Source organism: Dendrobates tinctorius, unplaced genomic scaffold (assembly GCF_039654945.1).
Source record: "Dendrobates tinctorius isolate UK_male_01 unplaced genomic scaffold, ASM3965494v1 ptg000073l, whole genome shotgun sequence".
NCBI lineage: Eukaryota > Metazoa > Chordata > Amphibia > Anura > Dendrobatidae > Dendrobates > Dendrobates tinctorius.
Window position 1 is genome coordinate 9,997,629 of NW_027361741.1, and position 24,374 is coordinate 10,022,002.

Below are 24,374 nucleotides of genomic sequence, written 5' to 3' on the forward strand. Positions count from 1 at the left end.
CTGAATCCCTTAAAATCTGCCTTTCTGAAATCTAACCTTGACGTCTGAGTCTTCACAGGTCTTCCACCTCTAGTAATCCAAAATTCTAAAATAGCATGGTCGCTACCTCCTAGGGTCCCAGCCACTTTTACCTCCTCAACCATTTCCTCCCTGTTTATAAGGATTAGATCCAAGGTAGCAGTTCCCCTTGTTTTCTCCCTTACCTTTTGGAAGATAAAGTTGTCAGCAAGAGAGGATAAGAATTTCCTTGACCTGTTAGTTTTGCCTAAGAGAGATTCCCAACAAATGTCTGGATAGTTGAAATCTCCCATGACAACTATGTCATATTTTTTGGAGAACTTGGCCATCTGATGCATAAAGAGTTCATCTATATCTTCGGCTTGCACAGGCGGCCTGTAGTAAATGCCTACAATGGTGTCCTTTCCATTGTTCTGTCCTTGTATTCTTACCCAAACAGTTTCCACAGAACTCCCAGTCTCTGAAGCTTCAATCTCTGTGCAGATATACGCGTTTCGAACATACAATCCGACACCCCCTCCTCGTTTATCAAGTCTATTTCTTGCAAATAAGTTGTATCCTTCTAGTCTTGTATTCCAATCATGTGTATTGTCCCACCAAGTTTCAGTGATTCCAATTACATCATATTTCTGTTCCTGTGTTAGTAGTTCCAATTCTCCTTGTTTGTTGCCCATGCTTTGTGCATTAGTATAGAAACATTTTAGTTTGTGATTGGTTTCTCTTTCTCCATTATTTTTATTAATTAGATTCTTTCGTCTTTGTTCTTCCTTTCCACTTCTAATAGCAGAGTTCTCAATAGCATTTGTCAGGTGTATGGCTTTTTCTGGTCTTTTGCTTCCCTTCCCATGTTGTTCTAGTTTAAAGCTCTCCTTACAAGTGTAGCAAGGCGACTTCCAAATACATGCTTTCCAGTCTTCGTAAGGTGCACCCCATCTCTAGCAAGTAGTCCATCGTATAAGTAGTTCACTCCGTGATCCAGAAATCCAAATCGTTGCTGACGGCACCATCGACGTAGCCAGTTGTTCACCTGCAGAATCTTATTCCACCTCCTTGTTCCATGGCCATCCACTGGGAGGATGGAAGAGAAGACCACCTGCGCTCCCAGTTCTTTCACTTTCTTGCCTAAGTCTTCAAAGTCTCTGCAGATGATTTCCAGGTCGTTTCTTGCGGTGTCATTTGTCCCCACATGTAGTAGCAGGAATGGGTAGTCATCTGTAGGTCTGAAGAGTCCTGATATCCTGTCAGACACATCTTTAATTTTTGCACCTGGAAGACAGCACATTTCTCTTGTAGTTATATCCTGCCTGCAGATAGCGGCCTCTGTTCCTCTCAGCAGGGAATCCCCCATGACCACCACTCTCCGTTTCTTCTTCACAACATTTTTCTTTCTCCATCCAGGAGGACTCTGAGGGCGTACAAGGTTGCTGTTTGTTGGCAAAGTCTTATCCTGATGTATTTCTTCATCGTTTTCCTGCGTGAGAGCCTGGTACTGGTTCCTGAGCAGTATGGGTGCTGACTGCCTCCTGATCCTCCTGCTTCTCTGGGTCACATGTCTCCATTCCTCTGTTTCTTCAGGTGCACTTCGAATTTCTTCTCTTTCTGTAACATGAAGAGATAATTCTGCTCTGTCCAAGAACTCTTCACCTTCCTTAATGATCTTCAACGTAGCTAACCTCTCTTCGAGATTTTGCAACTTTTCCTCCAACAGGGACACAAGCTTGCATTTGTGGCATGTGAAGTTTGGCTTTTCCACTGGTAAATCTGTGAACATGTAGCAAGAAATGCAGCTCACCAAATGGCTCCTGGCCTCTTCCATCTTGAGATTTCTTAAAAACGATGAAAGATGAGCCAAATTTCGCGCGCCAATAGGCGCGCGGTTTTTCCAATTTCCTCTTTTCAGCTGCAACGGCCAAAACCGTTGTGATCGTTGAGCTCGCGGAGACTCTTCACTTATCCCAGAAGGCACTGGGAATATGCAAATGATCCCCTCAAGACTCTTCCCCTGGTTTTCCAATTTCCTCTTTTCAGCTGCAACGGCCAAAACCGTTGTGATCGTTGAGCTCGCGGAGACTCTTCACTTATCCCAGAAGGCACTGGGAATATGCAAATGATCCCCTCAAGACTCTTCCCCTGGTTTTCCAATTTCCTCTTTTCAGCTGCAACGGCCAAAACCGTTGTGATCGTTGAGCTCGCGGAGACTCTTCACTTATCCCAGAAGGCACTGGGAATATGCAAATGATCCCCTCAAGACTCTTCCCCTGGTTTTCCAATTTCCTCTTTTCAGCTGCAACGGCCAAAACCGTTGTGATCGTTGAGCTCGCGGAGACTCTTCACTTATCCCAGAAGGCACTGGGAATATGCAAATGATCCCCTCAAGACTCTTCCCCTGGTTTTCCAATTTCCTCTTTTCAGCTGCAACGGCCAAAACCGTTGTGATCGTTGAGCTCGCGGAGACTCTTCACTTATCCCAGAAGGCACTGGGAATATGCAAATGATCCCCTCAAGACACTTCCCCTGGTTTTCCAATTTCCTCTTTTCAGCTGCAACGGCCAAAACCGTTGTGATCGTTGAGCTCGCGGAGACTCTTCACTTATCCCAGAAGGCACTGGGAATATGCAAATGATCCCCTCAAGACTCTTCCCCTGGTTTTCCAATTTCCTCTTTTCAGCTGCAACGGCCAAAACCGTTGTGATCGTTGAGCTCGCGGAGACTCTTCACTTATCCCAGAAGGCACTGGGAATATGCAAATGATCCCCTCAAGACTCTTCCCCTGGTTTTCCAATTTCCTCTTTTCAGCTGCAACGGCCAAAACCGTTGTGATCGTTGAGCTCGCGGAGACTCTTCACTTATCCCAGAAGGCACTGGGAATATGCAAATGATCCCCTCAAGACACTTCCCCTGGTTTTCCAATTTCCTCTTTTCAGCTGCAACGGCCAAAACCGTTGTGATCGTTGAGCTCGCGGAGACTCTTCACTTATCCCAGAAGGCACTGGGAATATGCAAATGATCCCCTCAAGACTCTTCCCCTGGTTTTCCAATTTCCTCTTTTCAGCTGCAACGGCCAAAACCGTTGTGATCGTTGAGCTCGCGGAGACTCTTCACTTATCCCAGAAGGCACTGGGAATATGCAAATGATCCCCTCAAGACTCTTCCCCTGGTTTTCCAATTTCCTCTTTTCAGCTGCAACGGCCAAAACCGTTGTGATCGTTGAGCTCGCGGAGACTCTTCACTTATCCCAGAAGGCACTGGGAATATGCAAATGATCCCCTCAAGACTCTTCCCCTGGTTTTCCAATTTCCTCTTTTCAGCTGCAACGGCCAAAACCGTTGTGATCGTTGAGCTCGCGGAGACTCTTCACTTATCCCAGAAGGCATTGGGAATATGCAAATGATCCCCTCAAGACTCTTCCCCTGGTTTTCCAATTTCCTCTTTTCAGCTGCAACGGCCAAAACCGTTGTGATCGTTGAGCTCGCGGAGACTCTTCACTTATCCCAGAAGGCACTGGGAATATGCAAATGATCCCCTCAAGACTCTTCCCCTGGTTTTCCAATTTCCTCTTTTCAGCTGCAACGGCCAAAACCGTTGTGATCGTTGAGCTCGCGGAGACTCTTCACTTATCCCAGAAGGCACTGGGAATATGCAAATGATCCCCTCAAGACTCTTCCCCTGGTTTTCCAATTTCCTCTTTTCAGCTGCAACGGCCAAAACCGTTGTGATCGTTGAGCTCGCGGAGACTCTTCACTTATCCCAGAAGGCACTGGGAATATGCAAATGATCCCCTCAAGACTCTTCCCCTGGTTTTCCAATTTCCTCTTTTCAGCTGCAACGGCCAAAACCGTTGTGATCGTTGAGCTCGCGGAGACTCTTCACTTATCCCAGAAGGCACTGGGAATATGCAAATGATCCCCTCAAGACTCTTCCCCTGGTTTTCCAATTTCCTCTTTTCAGCTGCAACGGCCAAAACCGTTGTGATCGTTGAGCTCGCGGAGACTCTTCACTTATCCCAGAAGGCACTGGGAATATGCAAATGATCCCCTCAAGACTCTTCCCCTGATTCGCCTGAGCAGAAGATCCCTGAATGCAGTGCCTATAGAAGGGAGGAAGAAGTTCAGACTGTGGTGACTCACAGGGTGCAGGCGCAGGATTCAGGCGCAATAACTGACATACATTGGAGGAAGGTAGTATTACAAAGAGGACAGGGGCAGGGATTTCTTACAGCACCACCCACCATACACATACCAGAGGGTGACAGATTCCCTTTAAAGCACCACTCCAGCATTTTTTTCAATTTCACCCTGGAGTGGTGCCTTAAAATCCAAGACTTCTACCGACTGATACTCACCTTCCAGCATTTTCACGTTTTTGCAGCTGCTCGGCTCCATCTCCTGCAGTTTGTGACCTGTCCACTGCACCAGTGTTTCATGGAGCTGCACAGAGGTCTCTAATCAATGTGAGTCTATGAGAGCCTCATTCTGGCCTCTTTCTGTCTTTCATAGACTTACATTGAGGAGCGCTTATGATGTAGCTTCTAACTTCTGGCCAGTCAGCAGCTGCGCTCACAAGTTTGAGCCGCGGGACTGGAGTGGTGCAAAAAACCGGTGAATACGCCGGAGGATGAGTCCCGGGGCAGGGGACTTGCACTTAAAGCACCACTCCAGTGATGAGAAAAAAAAAACCTCTGAAATGGTGCTTTAATAGTTTAATAATAAGCAATTTATTATTATAAAGTTAATTACGGCTTGAAATAAATGTCTGCAGTCACTTTCTGTGACTGCAAACTGCCAAATCGTGACAGGGAGCGTCTGCTGCATGAGCCCCCAATATTACTGGCGTCATCAGGTGGTCATGGACCCCAGGTTTGCTATGTGCTTGTGTCCACTAGAAAGGTTTGGCTTCTCCCAATAGAAGAGAATTGACAGAAGCCGAAAGAGTCATCGCTTGCTCAAATCTGTGATACTGGGGCCATTGTTACTGTACATGGGGGGGACTTATAGGACATTATTAAATGTTAAGTGGGCAATTAAGCATCATTGTTATAGGGGCACTTAGAGTATTGTGACCATCAAAGTTGCATATGGGGTATTATTACTTTTTAGGGACAAAAATTAGAGGGCACTAAGCACAGGGCATTAAATTTTTTTAGGAAGAAATTTACTATGTATGGGGCACAGTAGTAGCATTATTATGTGGGGCGGTAAGACGAGCAACAGGTGCAGTAATAAGGATTGCTACCTCCAATAGGTGGCACTAGAGTTCTAGTCCTCTTCCTCTCTGAAGAGACAATTTGCATAATCAGTAATAAGGACACATGGCAGCAGCGCTCAGTATTGGGACATCAGCAGAATGAGCAGTTTGCAGAGGTTGGGCATAAATATGGACATGCAGGAAATGTGAGAAATCAGATGTGTTGTTGTTGTAATCTCTGCAGACAAGCAAGTCTTGGCTGGAGAAGTTGTCATGTTGGTCTGGGCCAGATGGAAAAGACAGGAAAAGTGAACAACTCCATAAGAAGGAACATCAGCTGTAAGTCTCCATCAATAACTGTACTGTGATTACTTATATGGTCTGCAGAACTGGTATGTATCACGATATGGTCTCCATACAGTAATATCAGTGATCATTTTTGTGTATAGATGTATCTTCAATCAGCGCGGTCATCTGCTGATGTTCCCCTATGGTCACAATTATGGTGCACCACGTAGCTGTAGTCAGGATTACCTGGTTAGGGGCACACTCAGATTTTTCGCCCCCCTCCCTAAGCTGAAACTCTAGCTCCAGTTTTGTTAGGACATGGGAACTTTCATCATTTGGATTGTTTGGTGGGTGAAAGAGTTTGCATGTTGCGGCTTCCCCAATCCGAAAATGAGTTTCCAATTGGACTTGGATTATACTACTGTCATGGACTTCAGGCCTCCAACTGTAAAATTGGACTTTACAACTGTTAGTTTATTATGTTATGTTTGTGTGTTTTTTTTCATCTTCCAGGTTACAGCTAGACCGTGGACATCATGCAAGAACTTTATGTCAAAATGGGGTCATTGTGGGGCGTGGCTATGTAGCCGAGGGAGAAGGACGCACACTGAGAGAGCTCCTGAATATCCTGTGTTTGTGGCCTCATAATTGCAACATACCTGTCAGCATTTGTGACATCTGGATGCTGGGGACCCCGGTGGACCCCACTGGGAGACATGAAGTAGTTCTGGTGAGCTGAAAGCCGGGGGAACCGGACCGGGCGGTAGGGCCTGCACGAGGCGGTAGCCATCTTAAGACGCGCGCTCTATCAGTAATAGCTACGGCGTCCAGCTTCCATTGCCACAGTGCTACCGGACGGTGACTCACATCCTGAGGACACAAGGGACTCGCGGTGAGTGCCCTGAAAAATTGGGTCCTGCGTTCCTCCCTTTCATTAATAGATTCACTGTGCCGCTTGTGAAATTTCTTTGGGGACTTCTGTACCCCCCACTGCTGCTGTCTCTGCAGGGGCTGTGGTCTCTATCCCCCCCGGCTGTGACAAACCTTGCTGCTGCAGCACCAGACACTGCCCTTCCTGATCCATGTGACCCCCCCCTACATAGGAGCTGCTTCTGAGATATATCTCTTTTTACAAGCCCTGCTGTGCATATAATTGGGGGAAAGTCCCCAGAGCCTGCACCTCTGGTTGTCCTGTTGCACTGCACTGTCACTGATTATGAGTCGATCTAAAGGATCAGCAGCAGCAGAAAAATTAAAAGAATATGCCAGACCCGACCCCTCTGAAAGTGTACGGGTTCCCAAAAATAATCCTTCACAAGCTCAGTGAAAAAGCCGTCCCCCTGGGGGCGAAGAGGAGAATGAGCAGGAAGAACTGACCCTTAAACAGGTGTCTGAACAGCGAATGCAAGCCATCTCCTTAACTAGGACTTCTCTGACAGAGAAGATAGAAGACGTGTACACTGAGGTGGGGCGACTCCGACAGGACATGCAAGCTATGCGGGAACGCATTACGGAAGTGGAGACGAGAGTATCCCAGGTAGAAGACACCATCGCACCTATGGAGGCCAAGTTGACAAAGGTGGCAGGCTCTATGAACGCCTGGAAGCAAACAGCGGACGATCTGGAGAACAGGATGCGTCGAAATAACATCAGTGTCATTGGACTTCCGGAGCGTTCAGAGGGTCAACATCCTGAGCAATTTCTGGAAGGCTAGCTTAAGGCCTCTCTGAGGGATGAATTTTCTCCAGTATTCGCCGTCGAAAGAGCACATAGGGTTCCGACAAAACCCCTTCCTCCGGGAGCCCCACCTAGACCCTTCTTGGCACGTCTCCTCAACTGTAAAGACAGAGACACCATTATGCATCTCGCACGGCAAAAAAAGCCCCATCAAATTTGATAATGCTGTGCTTTCCATTTTCCCGGATTTTTCCATGGAATTTCAGAAGCAGCAGGCACAATTTATCAAAATTAAGAGGCGGCTCAGAGAGAAGAACATCGTGTATTCCATTATCTACCTGGCCCGGCTCCGGGTTGTACAAGGGGGCTCATCTATGTTTTTTATGGATCCAGCGGAGGTGACTGAGTGGCTGCGGTCCCATGGGGGATCCCTTGCAAAGGAATCCTAATGTACTTGCTGCCAATTTGAATCCTTCAATTGGAGGCCCAGTTGGGGCTTCCTCGGCGGGTGTCCAGTTCAACAACAATACTGGACGCTGAGTTCAGTGATGGTATCCCCTTATTCTTTTTTCAATAGGGGCATGGGACTTTGCTCCTATATTGCTAGACTAATGTTTTGTTTTTTTCCTTTTAATAGTCTCAGTTTTAATAGTTTTTTAGGTAGTAGTTGCAGCCAGTGGCAACCCTGTCTTTTATGTGATGTTTCCAGTCTTTGCTCGGGCACTAGCATACACCATGTTCAGATAGACAAAAATGGGGTCTGAAATAATATGTATGACCTGGAATGTTAGGGGCACTAAAACCCCCCGAAAGAAAATCAAAGTATTCTCGCAGATCAGGCAATGCCGTCCACACATTGTGGCCTTGGTGGAGACGCACCTGACCAGGGATACTGCGCGGTGTGTGCAGAAACCGTGGGCACAATGGTATATCCACTTATTTCATACCAGTTATTCAAGGGGGGTCTCGCTATAGATACATAAGGATGTTAGATGGGAAGCCAGGGATCCCGATGGACGTTTTGTATTTGTGCATGCACTTATTAATTCCAGACAATATGTTAGTCTATGTATTTACAACCCCCCTCCAGCTAATATGTCTATTCTTCAGAAGGCGATGGGTTTCGCCCTGAACTATCCAGACGTAGATGTCATCTGCATGGGGGATTTCAACCAGGTCATGAATAACCATCTTGACAGGCTGAGATTGGGTGATGAAGGGCGGGGGGAGTCTCTCCCACAGGTTACATCCCAACTGTCTCAATTCATGGAGGGTAGTGGATGGCTGGATCTATGGAGAGCGCAACATCCCAAGAAAAGGGAATATACTTGACATTCATCCACCAAGCGCTCCTTGTCACTTATAGATTACATATTTGGATCCAGTGGTCTAATAATGTGGGTAGATAGTATAGAACATGGCAGTAGGGGGATTTCAGATCATAGCCCTGTCATTCTTAAACTTAAATACGGACCACTCAGCAACAGGATGGCATGGAAATTAAACCCCTTTTGGCTGAAGTTGATAGAACCACCAGACAGAACGATCGATCAATTACATTGCTTCATTTCATCCCACCCTGAACCTCGGAATATTAGCTTATTTTGGGATGCCCTTAAGGCATACTTGAGGTGCTGCTTATCCTCTATGATTTCTTATATAAAGAGGGTGACAACGAGGGAGGATGATGAGGTGGAGTGGCGATTGAGAGACTCTGAGGCTGCATATATATCTGATCAGACTAGTGGCAATAGGGTGGAGTGGCTGGCTGCTCAAAGATTATATTCTCAACACATAGATACCAGGTTCAAACGTAAATTATCTTTTGCCTGTCAATCTTATTTCGAGTAAATTCTTGGCCTATTTGGTACGTCAACACAACACTACTAGCACAATATTACAGATCCGTAGCTTAGATGGTATTCTGGTATCTTCAACTGAAGAAATACTGAGCTGCTTCCATAACTATTATAGATCACTGTACAACTCTAGAAGTGATGTTGATAGGGATGTTTGGAATACCTATCGGATATCACATTTCCCACACTAAGCCCATCCCAGCGGACCTTTATGGATGCTAAATTTAGTTTGGAGGAAGTAGAGAATGAAATAACGGGCATGGCATCTGGGAAGGCCCCTGGACCCAATGGGTTTCCCATTGAATTATACCAGAAATACCGGGAGATATTAGCGCCACTGTTGTTGATGGTGTTCCAGGGGATTTGGGAGGGAGGGTCTATGTCAGAGTCCTTCTATGAAGCTAACATAATAGTACTTAAAAAAGAGGGGAAGGACCCATTAGACTGTGGATCTTATCGCCCCATATCATTAGTGAATGTGGACTATAAAATTTTTACGAAAATTTTGGCTACCAGGTTGAATTCGATTATATTAGAACTTATACATCCTGATCAAACTGGCTTCATGCCTGGTAAAAGCACTTCTATTAATATTAGACGAGTCCAGTCGGTGGTCCAATATAGCTCCCTGGTACCAGATAATAAATGGGCATTGGCATTGCTGGATGAGGCCAAGGCTTTCGACTCCCTTGAGTGGCCCTTCCTATGTGCATGTTTACAGAAATATGGGTTTGGCGACAGGTTTCTAAAATGGGTTAGTACATTAAATATGAAACCTAAGGCTCGTGTCATTGTAAATACTTCTATATCTGAGTCCTTCTCACTGCATAGGGGAACCCGTCAGTGTTGTCCCCTTTCTCCAGCCCTTTTTGCCCTGGCGATCGAGGCATTGGCTATTCATATAAGATCTTCCCCTAATATTGAAGGTATAGAACTATCGGGTCGAGTAGACACCATAGGCTTATACGCTGATGACATGGTGATTTTTATGGGTAGCGCGGAGGACACATTGACACTGGTAATAGCCACTATCAATGAATTCAGTAAACATTCCAGCTTATAAATAAATTGGGAAACGTCTGCCCTGATGCCCCTCTTCCATGCCCCGATGCCACGACTGGAGGTCCTCTCCTCATTACCTATTGTACCCAGTTTCAAATATATAGGTGTTCACATATCTCAAAGCAGTTTGTTGGATTTGCGGCTCAACATGTACCAATTGTTGGAAATGGTTAAAGCTAAATTTCTAGTCTGGAGTAAACTCCCGCTTTCTGTAGCCAAACGTATTAATTTAATCAAAATGATACTGCTCCCTAAGCTCAGCTACTCTCCTCAGCACAGTGCTGTGGTAGTACCCCAATCCTTCTTTGCAAATTTGAACTCTCAAATTACATCTTTTATATGGGGAAAATCTAGGCCCAATCTCAGGTTGTCCACCCTGCAAAGACCAAAAAAGGAAGGTGGAGCAGCACTACCAGATTTTTTTCTATACTATCTGGCTGGACAGGCCAAAGCCATATGCAAGTGGATGCCTGATGATCACCTCCCTAATTCTGAAAGCCACTTGCTCCATGCTGCACGAGTTAGCTGTCCACTGGGCTTCCTAGAATCGGAAAAAATAAATGACCCCCATTTTCTGCCCCTGCTTCGCCTGGCACGATCAGTGTGGAGGCAGACTAAGAGAGTAATTGGATTTGGAAACATAGTGGCTGAAATGCCCCTGTGGAATAATGGTTATTTTCCGGCATTGCTTGAACACCCGTCTGCCGAGTTCTGGACACAACACAATGTTTCCTCGGTAGGCGATTTGCACGATCATGGAACCTTGGTGTCTTTTGACAGGTCAAATGTAACGTCCCAAGATTCCAATTTTTCCGTTATCTACAATTGAGGTCGGCCTTTTAATCACACATGAGAAATATGGGGATAAACAAAGCTATATAGTCTCTGCCCTTGATAGGCATCCTTAAATCGCAAGGTCCCCAGGGTCTCATCTCCACTTTGTACACATATATGCTATCGGTAGGGGCGGAATCCGCCATAAACTCGGTTAAAGGGAAGTGGGAGAGGCTCATCCCTGATGCACAGGGAGAAGAATGGGGAGAAATTCTGGAATCTCCGATCGGGATGTCTCCGTCTATCAATAACAGAATGATACAATTATATATTATAAATCAATCATATTTGACCCCGACCCGACTATTCAGGATGAGCCGATTCCAATCATCAGAATGTTTGAGATGTCACTCATTGGATGCAGACTTTATACACATGATTTGGCAATGCCCTATTATTGCACAATATTGGAAGGAGGTGACGTCATTATTAACTTCCCTGGTACAAGCTCCTGTTCCCCTTGAGCCGCTGGTTTGCCTGTTTGGGGTGTGGGATGATGAATCTTTGGGTCATTATATCGGGATCTTTTTACGGGAAACTTTATTTATGGAACGAAAGGTTCAGGCACTGCGTTGGATGGGGAACTCATATCCCTCCCTCAGGATTTGGATCGATTTGGTGAATGCGGTTATTCCATATGAGCGTACGCTGTATCGAAATAGAGGGTGCCCGGGCAAATTCGAAAAGATCTGGGAGAGGTGGAATTCCTTTCATCTTACCTTGTAGGAGGGAGACATAATAATTAGCTGATTATGTGGAACTAGGCTGCGAACTGGTAGTTATAGTTTGGTTTAGAAAGTTAAAAAGACTCTATTGTTCGAATAACAATACAAAAGCTTGCATTGTTAACCTGACACTACATTGTATTCCATACGTAAACCGACATATGCATTTTGTTTTATATCTAATACTGTGGAAAGTGTATGTACTTTATACAATGCTTATCATCATATACAAGTGTGTATGTTGTTTGTCTTGTTTATGGTTTAATAAACGAATTTAAAAAAAAAAAAATGGGGTCATTGTGAAATCTAAAGATTTCAGACAGGGAGTGTCATGTCCCATGATTTGGGAATCATACAGACAGTATTATATTATCATTGTGTTGTTATATTGAGCTGTTTTGTTGCTAAGCAATATGGTTTGCTGTCTTTAGAAATTTTTCCTTCCTCTCTCCCTGTCTGATGTAGCTCTGATGTCAGTATCAGTAATCCCTTCTTCCTCATTCTCCGTCTAGCATCCATGTTAGAAGCCCATGTGTTCGCAGCCCTATTTCTGAAAAGTCTTTTTACCAAGCACTCTTTTGCTTGCTTTTGGTGGTCTTTTATGTGAACTGGCATTTTACTATCACCATGTTTGACACCTCTTGCTACCACAGGGAGCTTTATGATAAGATACGATTAACCACAATATTAATCGTTACAAAATATGAAATATGTATATTTTTATCAATGTATATTGATATAATATAGTAATTTAAATGTATAACACTAACATTATTACAGTCCTGGTATGATAAATCTTATCATAAACGGCTAAGATAAATTACTTGGTTCAGAAAATGTGTTCATAAAAGGAAAACAGTACAGAAAAGGTACCTTATCATTAGAATGAATGGATGTAGGCCAATGATAATGTATACTTTCCAGGTACAAATCCATGTACTGCAGCTGTACAGCATGTACTGTTCGCAGAAGAGAATGAAAAACTGATAAGATTTCAATGGGAATGTGAAGTAAAATACAAGACAAACTATGTCTGTTCCTGGTGACTGCTGAATAGTGTATCTACTGTCCATTCAAAGGGCGACACTCCATCTTATGAGGTTGTGAGTTCAGCTCAAGAAATCTCAGTTCAAGATTTGTGGCCTATATATGGATGAAAAAAATGTGTCCACTAAGCGGTTATGTGAATTAGCCCTTTGATAGCTTACTCAACTGATTGCCATCTCTCCCAACTCTTGCATACATATGCATGCTAAACATTTTCAATAGTGAGAAAGGAGTAAAAGTCACTGTCAGATATTTCCAATGGCAGCTTATCTGCAAGGAAAACAGATGACATGCCATAATTTAACAAGCCAAATCGGGAGTGCAATACACATTAAGAGCGTTTAGCCAACTTCAATGTGTATGTGGGCCTTATTTTATAAGTCACAGCATAAAGTTGGACATATACTTTTGCAGAAAGCTATACCTCTTTACCCCCCACTCCCCTATACAAACCCAGCTTGAAAGTGTGCATGTGCTCTCAATGAGGGGAAAAAAAATAGGTTGCTGCCAAACATATCTGGAGGTAACTTATCTCCCGTAAGACCACAAGGTATGATCACGTTGAAATTGAACATGCCCAATTCTCCTGTGTATGCGGAAGTTCGGGGTCATCTACCGTTGGGAACAGTCAAGACTTTTCCATGCACATTAGATGATAGCCCGGTGCAGCCAAAATGGTCAACATTCTTCTTATGTTGGCCATATTTTCAAATGGTGAACCCCAAAGTCAGTTTCAAATATAATACTTGCTACTTTTTTTTCTTTATAATTAAGAAGAACTTGGAGGCTTAGACTTCTCTATTAAAGGAAAGCTAAAGTGAATAACTAAAGGTCACAAGGTCTGTCCTCAATTATGCCAAGTGGTCCAGACATTATCCTCCCTCCCAAAACAATAAATTACTTGCGGTAGAATATCAATAAGAAAAATGTATTTATGATAGGGGTCTGTCTGCTACAGCAACTATTGATACTTACCTTCTGTATCGCTTATACAATTCCAGTTGAGAATGGTACATTTCTAGCCGGTTCTCAACAGGTAAACATCATCTTTGCAGGTCACCAATTACATTTTTAGAATGACCTGTTACTGCACCGTGATACTGCAAACCATTAATCTACATAAATATCTGTCTACACCAATATTTCTCATAAACAGAATCCTTAGGGTTTTGTGATTAATTGGAGAAAGAACAATTTCTAAGTTAAAAGAGCATGAAAAACGACAAGGTCATAAACTCCTGAAAAGTAACCAAGTCTGAATAAAACACCATGGTAATAATAATGAAGTCACAGTCATGACTCAAACTGCTCTCTCCATTTTCTGAAGGGATACATTAGACTTCATGACTTTCTCACAGAGCCTGGATATGTTCAATCCCAGCAGGACAGGAACATGCTAAACATCTTCATTTATAAAATCTTACTTTTCTGACTTCTTTTTAAAAGCAGATCATAAGAAAAAAAGGCAATGCTCTCGGTTTAAAGAAGGATTGCAGTCAGTGATAGACTATGCCCTGCAACAGTGTGGATTGCTCTAATATATAACATTTATTATTGTTCAAGCTTGTGTGCTCATGAAAGTAATAGATACAATAATGATTTTACCTTCTCCAAACGAAAGCATGCAGCAAATACTTTGGCATCATTTTATTTAAAATAAATATACAATTTTTATAGGTGTGATATACATCATATTGACATACAGTATACATGAGAAACATGCCATTAAGTTGGCCATACATAACTCAAAGTTGACAGGAAGCCCAACTATCCACTTGTGGTAAGCGTTGAGGGTATGAAATATCAAGCAATGACAGATCTCTGCCCATAATGAGCACTATTTGACCAAAAATGATTGAAACCCATATAAACTCTTGTTTCAAGGGTGTCATGATTCCTCCACTCAATGTGGTGAGTGGCAACTCGGCTGTCCAATCTGGGAAAAGAGCATGCTGAGCTGTCAGTATTGTCAGAAACCAGAGAAACGTAGGAGTTTTTTTTAGAAAACAATAACAAAATACTTTATTCGCACCATACAATAGATAGACATACAAATATTAGTTAAAAAGATGTCTTGAAAGCAGACACCGGAAAAGTTTAACACCAAACAGCCCATGCTGAGCTATCAGTGTGGTGAGTGACAGTCCAGTCGACCAATCAGGGCCGGGGCGTGTTGGGTCTCCATCAGGTGTCACCCGTTCTGAGTAATTCCCAGGCTATTTAGGTAGTTGTCTGCCTCTATTCTCTGTTAGTTGTAGCTTTCAGCTTTGTGTGGCTTGTTCTCTGTGACTGGATCTCGGACTTCTGACATTTTGTGTTGCCAGGCCCTGGATTTTTCTATCAACTGCCCGTTTGTATTACCCCTTTTGCCTTGATGCACTCTTACCCTGGAATTCTGACTCTGGACTGTGACCTGACTACGCCTTTTGCCTTGTCCCTTTGTATATTATGAGCCCTCTTGGTATCTGACCCCGGACTGCTTTACTACCCAAGCTTCGTGACTTGCCCGTGAATAGTGACTAGGGTAACAAAGGGGCAATGTAAATAAGATGAGACCTGATTGAGCGTTGATATAATTGTTCAGTCCCCGTAAACTTTGCATATTGTCGGTAGCACATCTCCGTTTACACAAGATGATGTGCTGCTGAAAACAATTTTTAGGCTTTGAAATGATCCAATCGGACGTCAAACAAGTGCTGATCACTTTCCTGTTTAGATGAGCCACTGAGCACCGGGAATGAACATTTTATCAAATTCTCATTTAGCCAATTGTAGTATAGGGATCTAAAGATTTCAACATACCAATCCTTTATTTTTTTTTTTTTAGAGATAAATCATGGTCAGAGTTATTCAAATATTAAGCAATACATTGATTGGAAAGAACAATTTACAAGTTAAAAGGGCATGGACGAAATAGGACTAAACTTATATAAGATGATTTCTAAATGACTGCTAATAGGTAATCATACACATAATAATAGTTGTTAATGACAGACCTGGAAAAAAACAAATCAAAATGTAATACTGGTCATACATTAATAAAGAAGGAGGCAGAGGATTGGCAAGTGTTTGGTAATTTGGATTATTTCACTTAGAGATATTGGTATTATTGTGTTCTGTCTCGTTGCCATGTCTTGTCAGATTAGCAAAGTGATAGTATAACTATAAGCGACTCAAGTACTAATCACAAAGGAGAAAACCGTAGCTTTAATTTTATCACTTTGATTAGAAAAATACTAATTTTTCTGTAGGTATAAATAATAAAATCACTTCTGTTTTACTAGTAGGTGTTTTTTTACATCTTACATAAAATTCTTCAGTTGAACATTAGGTAAAACAATCATTACTGACAGATGAAAATCAGTTTTAATACATCATCACTATACATAAGGCAGATAACATTATTACATAAGATCCATTGTTTATGCACATATAGATATGAAAAGCAAAAGCTTGCATGTATGAAAATATTAATTGCATATTATATGAAAGCTAAAGCCCCATTACCACATGTGGAATTAGTATTTATATTGCCAGTGTACAGCTATAAAAATCTAAGTACAGTTTTTGTATGTATGTAAAATCAGGGGTGCAGCATGTCCCTGGGCTCTGGTACCTAAAGGAGTCTTTGTGCCACATATGAAGAAACCAGTATTATCAATAGGACATGGTACATGAAGGTTCTGTTAAGGTTTTAACATAGCGGCCAAAGAACTCTAACTCTAAATTATTTAGCTTTGTATTAAAAGATTGTACTATTCTTATTTTCCAACTACTAAAATGACTTGGGCTCTGGATTAGAAAATGGCATACATTTTTTCTGTAGTAGTGTCTTACCTTTTAAAAGAGGTTTCCACTTTCACAAAACTCCAAGCTGCAGTTTGCGTTAAAAAAAAACAACATACACTTTATTCACCCTCCCCGGGTCCAATTCTGAGTGTTTGCCGCTGCTCCTAGTGTCTGCATCTCTGGCATTGCAGCCAAATCACCGAGCTCAGTGGATCTTCACGAGTTGATGATGTAAGCCATTAAACTCACTGATTGGCAGCACCGGCTGTCAACTTGACGTCAGCACTGCATTCAATAACATGTACCATGAGCGGCGGCAATAGTACGGCTATTTTTCCAATTTGAGCCATGAACTGCTTTTCAGCACAACAATGCCAGGCCAAATGTTGCTCGTACTACTGTGAACAACCTGAATGACCTAAGGTGGTGTGACAGATGTGCGACGTGATGAGAAAGAGATGCAAGAAAACCGCTTATGTGATGTGAGTAAATGCCATCTTTCATGGGAACCGGTCACATTGAAAATGCAATCCAATCTGCAGGCAGCATGATATAGGGCAGGCGGAGCTGAGCAAATTGATATATTGTTATTCTCATGGAAAAAGACTGAATATAGCTTTTATTTCATTCATTTAAATGTCTACTGAGTCAAGTTTGGCTTTTGAGTCAAGTGGGTTGTCCTAATCATTGATTAAAGTGTGCACTTACACAAGGAAGGCTGTCAATCAGTGATTAAGACTTCACACTTGACTCCAAAGCCAATAATCAGAAAAGGTTTAAATGAATAAAAACACAAATTATACTAAATCTTACCCCATCAAACTATATATCAATATGGTCAGCTTCTCCTACTCTATAGCATGCTGCCTGCAAATTGGGCTGCAATTCCAACATGTCAGGTTCTCTTTAATGGAAGGAATTCTTCGTCAGACAGTGCCAGACAGAATGCCACTGGTAGTGGTTAGAGGGTCTGAGGTGTCACTCTTTAGGAGAATGCTTTTAGAGTTAATATTGTTGCTGGTGACCCAATGGAGTTAGGGGGCAGTGGAACCAGCATTAAAATAGCACCAATGCCCATTGGAGTATATAGAGAACATCCACGGCCACTAATGAGCAAAGCTGATAGCTCCAGCAGGTACTGCAGTCAATGTAGTTTGTCCCATACGTGGGAGACCAACCCCCTGCATGAATTTACCTCCACACTTCAGAGAGAGGGTGAGTAATGCCACCACAGTTGTGCATAAAGGATTATCCCTGTGATTGAAGAGGGCATCCACCAAATGGGCAAAGATTTGCCACCCATAAGAGGTGAGGAGGAGAGCTACTCTAGTGGAAGTCAATATGCTGATGTCTGTGAGTGAAGAGGTTTGCCAACACTGAGAAAATGCAAGGAGACTGATGCCTACATGCAAGTGACTGATGCATGAGAACTGAGTGGGTAGACAACAGGAGTACCCAAGATTGCCAGACATGTTATATCAGTACATTGTGGTCAAGAGGAGTGACCAAGAAAAGTAAGTGAGCCAAGCACGGAGTGTGTGCTGTGATGCTGTGAGAATGACACAGAGACTGTGTTGGAGTGAAACTGAAGCCACCAAAGAGATTGCTAGCAGGCTACATAAAATGTTGCAACTCAAAGCTCATTGACAATTCATAAATCAATAGCTACCTCTAATCCAACCATTGCTGCTTGTATGAATGCTTGTGACCACCAAGCACAATGCTTCTTAAAAGACTAGGTTGTCACAAAGTTTCTTTAGGAATCTTAAAATTATGAGTTTTTCAAACCAACTATTCCTTTTTGTAATTGTTTTTGGATGAGTTTTTCTTTTTCTGAATAGTTTTCCTGAAGTGCGTTTGAAGATTTTTAGAATAGTTTAATCCTGAACTTTTCTCCAACCTTTTTATTGGACAGTACTTTGTATGGAGAGGTTTCCTTGAAGATCTGCTTCAAAGAAGTGACACACTTTCTTTTATTCCACAATGCGATTTTCAAAACCTCTACCGAAAAAAAAGCATCAAGGAGCTCTTCATATGAACAACGAAGAGGATTTCCCATATAAATGAGTTGGAAGAGTTTTCCAAGAAGTTAGAAGTGGTTTTTGAAGAGTATTTGGGGAGGATCTTCTCCCAAAAACCTCCAGGTGTACATAATAAAACAGTTCACTTGTTGTCTCTGCCTGTCCTCTCTTCGTATGGATACATAATGGATAGATTCTTCTTTCTTCAATCTCTCAATAGGGAAACTAATCTTACCTACAAGGGCCACTATATGTTATTCTCAAAAAATTATTTTCTTTATGGATTTTCTTTGAGACATTTTCATCAAACAAACGAAAGTCTTTATGAAAAGTTGGTGGGTTTAGGTAATCCATAATGCATGATAATTTCAACAGTCTAAATTCCAAATTGGATACCGCCTATTTCCATAAACCTTCAATGTGCTGGCTCCTAGCAGCAAACTGTGAATTTTACTTTCATCTCTCAAGAAAACGTTCTCAAGCAAACATTTTTACAGTCAATATTAATCTCAGAAAACGTAAATTGCAAATAAGGCGGTGGATGGACCGCATCAAGCTGTTTTTGCACCGCGGCACTTGGTTTCCCTATGTCCCTGTATTCTAATATGTAACATTAACACTGTTAGTAAAACGCTGAGCCCTGTAGGTAGACCTGTATGACAAAATATGAAGAAAACTCTAAAATACTATGGGACTGGTAGATGCCAAGAATGACCAGCTGCTATGCATTTAAAAGCAATATTCCATAAATAACTATAGATTATTAGAAAGGGAAAATATGTTACAGTCATAAAACATTAAGGCTTCATATTCTTGCGCACTTTTAATTTTCTTCTAAAGGTGCATTTACATTACTGCATGATGATTGTGATTTAGGGTTTCTAAGAACGCTTGTTTCACAATAACTTTGCAGTCTAAACAGGCAGTCATTCCCCCGACAAATGAGCGTTTCTTGGCAGCGCATCGCTCTTTGTAAACAGAACATGTGCTGCCGAGAACAATGGTAGCCTAAGCACACTAAATGATCCATTACAGATCATTCTGAAATGGGGGTCGGACTGAGAAAACAGGCTACTAAATGACAGCCCATCAGCAAACACTCCCGACGATGTTTGTTTAACATTGCACATCAGGCAGTGTAAATGGATCTTCGGATTCCTAGAGTATTCGACAATGATTTGAATCTATGTATAATACTCAGTGTAGTATAACACGTTTATAGCATGAAATGTACATAAAAGGTAGTTAAAACAATTACAATATGTAGCTATCTCAGTATCTCATAGAAAAAAAACAGTGTTGTGAAAAATTGTAACATTAAAATATCCTTAAAAGTCACAAAAAATATGAAAAGTTAAATAAAATATTGGTTTACATTTCTGATCCAGCCTCCGGCAGTTGATCCAGGCATATATAAAACAGTTGTGCAAAAGTGCAAAGTTTTAGACACTGGTTAGCAGCACAGATGGAGATGGACCTCTGTTTCCAATTTGTTTTCAGTGTCCATAGGCACAAAGGGACTTGGAAGGCTGAGATGAAGGAACCTTATTAAATATGGGTTTCATCTTTCTTCCAGTTTTGTGAGTACCCATGTCTTTGGTAGTTTGGATTTTCATGTTGCATATGTTCCAGTGGAACAACCACATCATCAGGATGAGGAGGAGCTTTGTTTAGTTCCACCACTCGAGGTACAACCACCGACCAGCGATCTACAAAGCATCAAGACAGACACATTGAGTTATGGAAGCCTCAGTGAATATTTAGGAGATGCCCTATTTAGACAAAAAGTATTGTGACATCTTTTAATCATTGAATTGAGGTTTTGCATTCTGTCCAATTGTTACATTAATATAAAGTCAAACTCCTAGCCACACAGTCTGTCTTTACTAACTTTACTGCAAGAGGACACCACTGTCGTAACAAGTCTGTTCCTGAAATATCATGCCTACTATTTTTTCCAAAATCACCTGTGAGTGGTATTATTGAGTAGTGGAAGCATTTAGTAACCACAGCATCTCAGCCACGAAGTGGTGGATAAGAGAGTAATAATGTTCAGGAAAGTAGGAGAGGTTTGTGGATGATTTCCGCGCTTGCTGATCAATGATGAGATGTATATCCCAGATTGTCAAATGGATAGTGGTTTATTCTACATGTTTCAAAATACAAAAGACTTCTTCATCAGGAAAGATCCAATGTGGTCTTTCCCGATGAACAAGTCTTTTGTACTTTGAAACATGTAGAATAAACCACTATCCATTTGACAATCTGGGATATATGTCTCATCATTGATCAGCAAGTGCGGAAATCATCCACAAACCTCTCCTTTCTTTGCTTGATATCGTTTGGTCATTTACTGACCCGTGGATCTGCTGCAGCTGATGTGGTCTATTACATGCGTTATAGATACTCTTAAAAGGTGAGTGTAGTTTTGATTTTATTGCTTGCCATACTCCTCAGATAAGACTATGCTGCGCTGATCCCTCCTACAGCTCTGAGTGTAACAATGTGGGGACAGCCTACTTTGGATACATCATATAAAAAGAGCTCATGAGAAGGACATCATGGTCAAAAGAAATAAACCGAAGAGGAAGACCAGCAACATGATGGCTTGATATAATCAAGATAAAGGTGGAGAAGACCCTGGCGAACCTATCTAGGCTTGCACAAGATTGATCTTCCTACACAGCGTTCATCCATCAAGTCACCAGGGCTCGACATAGAGTTGAAGGCTGTTAATAATTCACTAGTACTTTGGATGGTAACATGAACAGTGTGTTCAAAACTACAATTTGTCCAGCAAAAATCAAGCCCTAATATAGTTTAATGAAAAAAAAAAAGTTCTGACTCCTGGAAGTATGGGAGGAAAAAACAAAAGTACAAAAATAAAAAATTTATCTGTGGCAGGAAGCGGTCAATATCCTTATATATACACACACAGTATTTACATTTTTCTACTAATATAGCGACTACTAATATCAAACATGTATGATACATTGCACTACAATAGCATTGCATAAAAGGTAACCTGTATACACAATTTCTACAAAAAAATTCTAAAAAATACGATATTCAAATGTTAACCCCAGATGAAGCCATTGTCATGAATTTTACTTGGATGCTGAATTGCTCATCCATTAAACACTGGATATGAATTAACAATCTGCGCATTTTGAAGCCAAGTTGTAATGTTTTCAGAGGATTGTTTGATGGATCATTTACTCCTAGGATCAAACCATGCTAATAGCAATAGAAGTAATCCATTAAGCGAATTGAAGTCACAATGCTAATAAGGCAATGACCTCACAAGCATGAATAGAGGGGAACGCAAGTTATCAAAATCTCTGACCCTCTAAAAATTAAAAATGATGGAATGTATCTACACAAATTATGTAATACTGAATATGCTTACCTCTCCGGAGACGTCCCACAGTTTGTGAAAAACCATAATATTGATAAGTATCGTTCTTCCCAGGGTCCTCATTAATGATACCAAGATTCTGATTCCAATGAGACCAATTCACTTCATCCACCCTAAAATGAATACAACATATGAAGTTACATGCCTGTAAAAGGCTTGCACCATGTAGATCATGCCCCTGTACGGTCAGACACAGCCTTTACACCATACAGAGCAGGGGGACATTTATAAGATTAACGCAGTACATGGACTTTTTTTTTTTTTTTTTAAACACATCCAATTGTGGAAATTATTATTATTCCAAGATGGATTGATTAAACTGAGCTTTGAAATTAACTTTGTTAGTGGGAAAACCCCTTAAAGGGTTCTTATTAATGTGGGGAGTGCAATATTTGTCATTTTATGGGTTTCAACTAGAGATGGGTGGACATCTGGATGCTAGGGTCCGGTGGGTTCTGCCGAACAGTTACAAAAAGTTTGGGTTCGGGTACCAGAATAGTACCCGGACCTGAACCCGAATCTGGACCTCATTCACTTAAATAGGGGCCCGAACATCCAGTGTTTGCGGCGCGTGGCAAACACCGCTTCTAATTGGTGGTAAAATCCTCCTCGCTGGTCAGAGAGTCGCGGTTCGCATGCTGTCAAGACAATGTGAGGGCTCAACTGTGATCGGAGGTATACAGTTTACCTCTTATCACTGGTGTCAGTTGATGGGACAACTGCTCCCATCATCCAACACCTGCTGCCGCTAATAACATCGAGAGCAGGAGCAGCTGATTAGGGTATTCATTAGCTGGTTCCTGCACTGTAATAAATAATTAAAAAAAAAAAAAAACAACGGCATGGCTTCCCCTGGATTTTTGATAACCAGCCAGGCAAAACTCACAGCTGGGGGCTGCAATCCTCAGCTGTCAGCTTCAACAAGGCTGGTTATCAAGAATAGAGGGGTCCCCATACTATATTTTTATTTAAATAAATTTAAAAGAAACGGCGTGGGGTCCCCCCTTTTTGACAACCAGCCTTGCTAAAGCTCACAGTTGGGGGCTGGTATTCTCAGGCTGGTAAAGGGCCATGGATATTGCCCCCCAGCCTAAAAATAGCCCACAGCTGCCCAGAAAAGGCACATTTTTATGATTAGGTCACCGAGGAGGATAGCCGGGGAAAAAGCTAGGCAACCAGAAAACCAGAAAGGTTGGTAACTAAGCGGATTGCAGACCCGTAAACTAACAACAAAACTAGAATTAGCCATGGGACATACCTACGATGCCCTAGACGCCTCGGCACAACCAAAGAGTTAGCTAAGCCTAAAGCAAGAAAGGGGAAAGCTAAACTGCCCCGGAGTAGAACCCCAAAGAAATAGCACCCAAACATATATTGCTGGTGAGACAAGATGAGGCACAAACACAGGCAGAAAATAGAGTAAGCAAATGATGGTGCCCAAACTGTCTAGATAGAACAGGACAGGAAAGATACTCTCTGCAATCACACAAAAAACCCTAAAAAAATCCAACACGTCTGATATGCAAAAATACGGAGGCCACACGACCTCTCCCCCACTAGATCTGCACTCTGGTGTGAACTGGAAGCAAAATAAAAGATACTGATATAACAGGGGACTAGCAATACTGAACAGACTGACATAAGCTGTGACATATGGAACGGGGTCCAGCACTGGTCCCACCCAGGAAGAATGCTGAACCCACACAGCAAAGCACAAAGCAGAGAAAGGCAAAAACTGGATCAAATGCAAAAAGATTCCAGCAAACAAATCACTTATCTGAACGATGCAGGACCAAGCAGGGGGCAAGCAGACTTCAAAATGCACAGGAAGAAAACCAAATCACCAGCAGCAACTGATGGAAGCTTGCTGACTTAATTCTTCCCAGTTTGTAACACCTGATCTCCACTCATCCTCTTCAGGTGATTGACTTCTGTCAACCCGACCAGCTCCATTACCCGCAGCAACCACCAGAGGGAGCCCAAATTCAGAAGTTAGGTCACAAGTGTTCACAACAGCACATCTATTAGATGCGCCAATTCTGGCGCTTTGCCCGGCTCTTCCCACTTGCCCTGTAGCAGTGGCAAATGGAGTTCATATTGTGGTGTTGATGTCATCTTTGTATTTTCAGGTGACATTAAGCCCACAGGTTAGTATTGGAGAAGTGTCTATAAGACACCAATCCATTACTAAAAATGGATTTAAGCTCAAAATGTAATTAAGAAATGTCAGTTAACAGGAACAATGTAGGTCAAGATAAGGTCTGGAAGACCAATCAAAATTTCAGTGAGAGATGCTCAGAGGATTGCTAGAGAGGCAAATCAGAAACCCCACTTGACTGCAAAAGACCTTCAGAAAGATTTAGCATACTCTGGAGATATGGTACATTGTTTGACTCTTCAGAGACACGTGCACAAATATGGTGTTCATGGAAGAGTTCTCAGAAGAAATAAT

The 24,374-nt window shown here is 42.1% G+C and overlaps 1 protein-coding gene across 2 annotated transcripts in view; it reads right to left on the reverse strand.

Annotated features, from left to right (window-relative positions):
* Positions 1-14,326: 14,326 nt before the first annotated feature.
* The window catches only part of TRPV4 (transient receptor potential cation channel subfamily V member 4), a 175,261-nt gene continuing 165,213 nt past the window's right edge, over positions 14,327-24,374 (reverse strand). For both annotated transcript variants that reach the window (XM_073582629.1, XM_073582630.1), the window contains exons 15-16: positions 21,914-22,035; positions 14,327-20,213 (exon numbers count right to left, since the gene is read on the reverse strand). In XM_073582629.1, coding sequence (XP_073438730.1) covers positions 20,053-20,213; positions 21,914-22,035 — 283 coding nt within the window. In that variant the 3' untranslated portion in view covers positions 14,327-20,052. The remainder of the gene's footprint in view (positions 20,214-21,913; positions 22,036-24,374) is intronic.